The following is a 4,705-nucleotide window of genomic DNA, read 5'->3' on the forward strand; positions in this document are numbered from 1 at the left end:
GAGTACAAAGAATGGTAATACAACATAACTAATATACATATTCCTTATTTACGTACCTTTAATACAAAAAAAAAAAATAAATGTTCTATTTTATAACTAAATATATCGTTATTTCTTGTAGGATGGAAGCTAACAAAGAAGCGCTTGACAAACTGACGGAAAATAAACATTTTATTGCTGTCAGCCCACCCAAACTTTTTCCTCCTACTGATAATGAATTGACACCGATTAAGGATTTATTAGGGGGGTATCTAACGATAATTCTATACTAATATAAACTGAATATAATTAATAGAAACACGTTATCTTTAATTTCAAAATAAATATTATAGTAACATTACGTATTTTTCTCAGTCGTATCCTTTTATCTAATTACATGAGACATCTCCTTCAATAGAAAAATTCTATTAGGTGAATGCACGCTGGAAAATAGCTTCAAAGACCAAAAATTTTGGTATATGTCTTGTAGCAACTGCAAGAAAACTTCCAACGCGAACTTTGGAGAAATTCATGAATGCTGATTCTGCAAGAACGAACACTCAAAGCTATCCCAAGGTAATTTCTTCTATTAAATATAAGTTCAAAAATTTATTAATTATTACTTCAGGAACAAGGTACATAATACATGGTTAAAAAAAAAAAATCGCATTCTTTAGGGTAAATGCTTTTGTACAACTTGAAGAAAATTTCGGTTCATTAGATGCAACCATCATAAGAGATGTAGCAGAAGTGTTACTGGAAAGTAGCGCCAATGACTTAATGAACCATTTTCAGAAGGTAAAACATCATGTTCAACATCCTTTGAAAATGCTTTCTTTCTTAACAACAAACATGCCACTCTATTTAAATATATTTCGTCGACTATAGAAAGGTATTAAAGAACTCAATGACGTTGCCAAATTGGAAAGTGATACAGAGCTACTCTTTTACCTCAAGGCAACAGAAAAGCGCCACGACCCACCTGAGTACCGCTTTAAAATCATATTCGTGTTCAACTCCTCGCAAATCAAGTTGAGTCCTCAATTGTTACAGAAGATGAAAACAAACAAATTGAAATGGAAAAAAAATTCCAACAACAAAGACGTAAAAGGCAAGAACAAGGTGTCCGGACGACCCGATGACATTTCCACCGCTACTGAAGAAATCAATCCATCGCATGTAAAAATGTCTCTCTTCCAGCCATCAAATGTACCTAGTGAAGCAGAGTCAAAATTCAAAAAATGGACTCACACAGGCTCCAAAATCGATGACTGAACCATTGGGATCACCTCAAAAGAAAAACATGAATGAATAATATCTATGATACTTTTGCAACTACTTTTGTGACAGTAGACGGTAATCAATGTTCTATTTTATATTTCTCAAAAAAGTAACATGATCTGTCTATATCTTTGTCTATGTACAAGACTTCGGATTCCATCAAATAGCAATAAATTACTACTCTTGAAATTTAAAGATTGTTGTACACGTCTTACTTTCCTTTTTCTCATTTCCATTGCAGAAACAGTGAAATATTATTATATTAAATCATTCCATTTCAAAATTAATATCATAGCTTACATCCAATAATTCTGTTTTTAACTAATGAATTCACTTTTTCTTTAAACAGTAAATTGATATCAACATTAAAAACTAAACAATTTTCAACGTTAAAAACGTTAACATAACGTTCAACATAATCCTGCTCGTGCATTGCACAGGCAATAGACTAGTATGTATACAAGACTACAAGTAATGTCTAGTAATGTACTTAAAAAGCTACACGCACGTTTTTAAATATTTTAATAACATCACTTATTTTTTCAGATGCCACAGATCAAGTGGTTGATATTTTGCTTTTGGTATTACATAAAAATTATACGTATTACATAATTTGAGTCCCATTTTACAATCTACTACATTTTGATATGTATGTAAATTTAGGATTTAAAAGACATCAAACTGATTGGAAAACATGGGGTTATTTTCATTAAAATTATGGGATCAACTAAAAATCATGATCAACCAAAAATATCCAACCGATGTAAATGAAGATTGAGCCACAAATAATCATGCGCAGAATGGTAACTAGAATCAAGACAAATTCAGAATAGATCTATTACAATTGTAGAGGAGGACACGAAACACAAAACTCTTGAGCCGCTAGGATAAACCAGAGCACCTCAAAGGGCAAAACAAACGGGAATGAGGGAAAACTTACTCTTCAAATACGTAGGCTGCGCCACCGCCTGTCAAGCACCCAGTTCTGGGAACGGCAACCAAACGTAAAAGACACAGTACCACAATGTACTACGTAAAATAACTGACCAACTAAAACGACAGTGACGAAGACAAAGTTATGCCATAGTTTGTAATAATAAAGTACTCTTGCAATCGAATGAACATTAGCACAAACGGTTCACTTGGCACCCTTCTTGGCAGCAGCTTTGGTCACCTTGGCACCAGTTGGATCCTTTTTATCCACATTCTTGATGACTCCAACGGCGACGGTCTGACGCATGTCTCTAACAGCAAAACGACCAAGAGGTGGGTACTCGGAGAAAGTCTCCACCACCATAGGCTTGGTTGGAATCATCTTCACGAGACCAGCATCACCATTCTTCAAAAACTTGGGCTCCTTCTCAAGCTCCTTACCAGATCGCCTATCAATCTTAGTCTGGAGCTCAGCAAACTTTACAGCAATGTGAGAGGTGTGGCAATCCAGCACTGGGGCATATCCATTTCCAATCTGACCAGGGTGGTTCATGATGATGACCTGGGAGGTAAAGTTAGCAGCTCCCTTAGCAGGATCATCCTTGGAGTTCGAAGCCACGTAACCACGCTTGAGATCCTTGACAGCAACATTCTTCACGTTGAAACCAACATTATCTCCAGGGAGAGCCTCCTGAAGGGCTTCATGATGCATCTCAACAGACTTAACTTCAGTGGTCAACCCAGAGGGACCGAAGGTCACAACCATACCAGGCTTGAGGACACCAGTCTCCACACGACCGACTGGGACAGTACCAATACCACCAATCTTGTATACATCCTGAAGCGGGAGTCGAAGAGGCTTATCTGAGGGCCTCTTGGGCTCCAGAATCTGGTCAAGAGCTTCTAGCAGGGTTGGGCCCTTGTACCAGTCGAGGTTGGTGGACCTCTCAATCATGTTGTCACCCTCAAAACCAGAAATGGGGACAAATGGAATCTTGTCAGGATTGTACCCAACCTTCTTGATGTAGGAAGAAACTTCCTTCACAATTTCATCATATCTAGGTTTGGAGTATTTTGGCGTGGTGGCATCCATCTGCATAAGATAAATCATATTATACAAGATTAGTATCCATTAGCATAAAGATATTCTACATAAATGGGCTACAAGAAAAGATTATTTGTCTAGATCATTGAAAATGAGTTCACCTTGTTGCAGCAGCAAATCATCTGCTTGACACCAAGGGTGAAAGCAAGCAAAGCATGCTCACGGGTCTGACCATCCTTGGAGATACCCGCTTCAAAGCCACCAGTGGTGGAGTCGATGATGAGGACGGCACAGTCAGCCTGTGAGGTACCAGTAATCATGTTTTTGATAAAGTCACGATGTCCAGGAGCATCTATGACAGTGCAGTAGTACTTGGTGGTCTCGAACTTCCACAAGGCAATATCAATGGTAATACCACGCTCACGCTCAGCCTTGAGCTTGTCGAGCACCCAAGCATACTTAAATGACCTCTTGTTCATCTCAGCAGCCTCCTTCTCGAACCTTTCAATGACACGCTTATCAATTCCACCGAGCTTGTAGATCAAGTGACCGGTAGTGGTAGACTTTCCGGAGTCAACATGACCAATGACCACAATGTTAATGTGAACCTTCTCCTTACCCATGATGAATGTCTAAAACCTGCAAATAGTTAATAAACAAGCAATAAGGAAAAAAATGCAATACAGAATTACTCAATGTACAATACGATAAATTTACTGATTGCAGAAGAACCAAGTATACCTATCAACGAAGAAGTCAGACAAACAGGAAATTTTTGCATTTCATTGCACTTAAATTTCATGAATTAACATCAACATATGATAGGACCAAAATCAATCACAAAAACTAAAAAAGTAGTGATAATCTACTTAATCAAAAACAACTTTTTGATCCAGAAATTTAAAAACCACAAAAAAAAAAAAAAAATCTCAAATACAGAAGATGCTAGAACTTCACACAGCTTAAAGTACATAGACATTGTATAGAACCCAGCTAATTTTAGCAAATCCATTAAAACAATCCATAAAATCCAAAAATAAGACGACTTAACCAGACATAAATGAAGTCCTACGATTCAAGACTCGCATAAAACAAGATCTGCAATGTGAAAACCAGCAAAGATACAATTCCGCGCGTAATAAGAATTAAATCGTAATTATATACACGTGCGTATGACTGATAACTGAAACAATATATAAATCATTACTTCATCAAAGTGAGAAACAAAAATCGAAGAAACAATAACAATAATATGGACTTGAATATTCATACGGAAAGGCAATACAATTGAAGATGATTAGATGAACGAGATGAGATCTAACCGCTTAGAAAGAGCTCACAGAGAGAGACTTCTGTTAAAACCCTAGCCGCTCACAAAAGTAAAGAGATTAATGGAGTTTGTATATTCGGACATTTATATACGCGGCACGGTTTCTGTGCAAGAGTTGACCGTTTGCCTTTTACGTA

At 37.0% G+C, this 4,705-nt stretch overlaps 1 protein-coding gene across 1 annotated transcript; it reads right to left on the minus strand.

Moving 5' to 3' along the window:
* Positions 1-2,046: 2,046 nt before the first annotated feature.
* LOC111393660 (elongation factor 1-alpha-like) lies at positions 2,047-4,705 on the minus strand. Its single transcript, XM_023019313.1, has 3 exons — positions 4,561-4,705; positions 3,400-3,877; positions 2,047-3,286 (listed from the first exon to the last, which is right to left on the minus strand). Exons 2-3 carry the CDS (start codon positions 3,859-3,861, stop codon positions 2,399-2,401), a joined length of 1,350 nt encoding a protein of 449 aa, XP_022875081.1. The 5' UTR covers positions 3,862-3,877; positions 4,561-4,705; the 3' UTR covers positions 2,047-2,398.

This window comes from Olea europaea, chromosome 4 (assembly GCF_002742605.1).
Source record: "Olea europaea var. sylvestris chromosome 4, O_europaea_v1, whole genome shotgun sequence".
In the NCBI taxonomy this organism is placed as follows: Eukaryota; Viridiplantae; Streptophyta; class Magnoliopsida; order Lamiales; family Oleaceae; genus Olea; species Olea europaea.

Coding starts and splice junctions, on each gene's coding strand:
- LOC111393660 (XM_023019313.1), bottom strand. CDS start 3,861: ATGGGTAAGGAGAAGGTTCACATTAACATTGTGGTCATTGGTCATGTT. Junction 3,287..3,399: donor TGATTTGCTGCTGCAACAAG/GTGAACTCATTT, acceptor TATCTTATGCAG/ATGGATGCCACCACGCCAAA.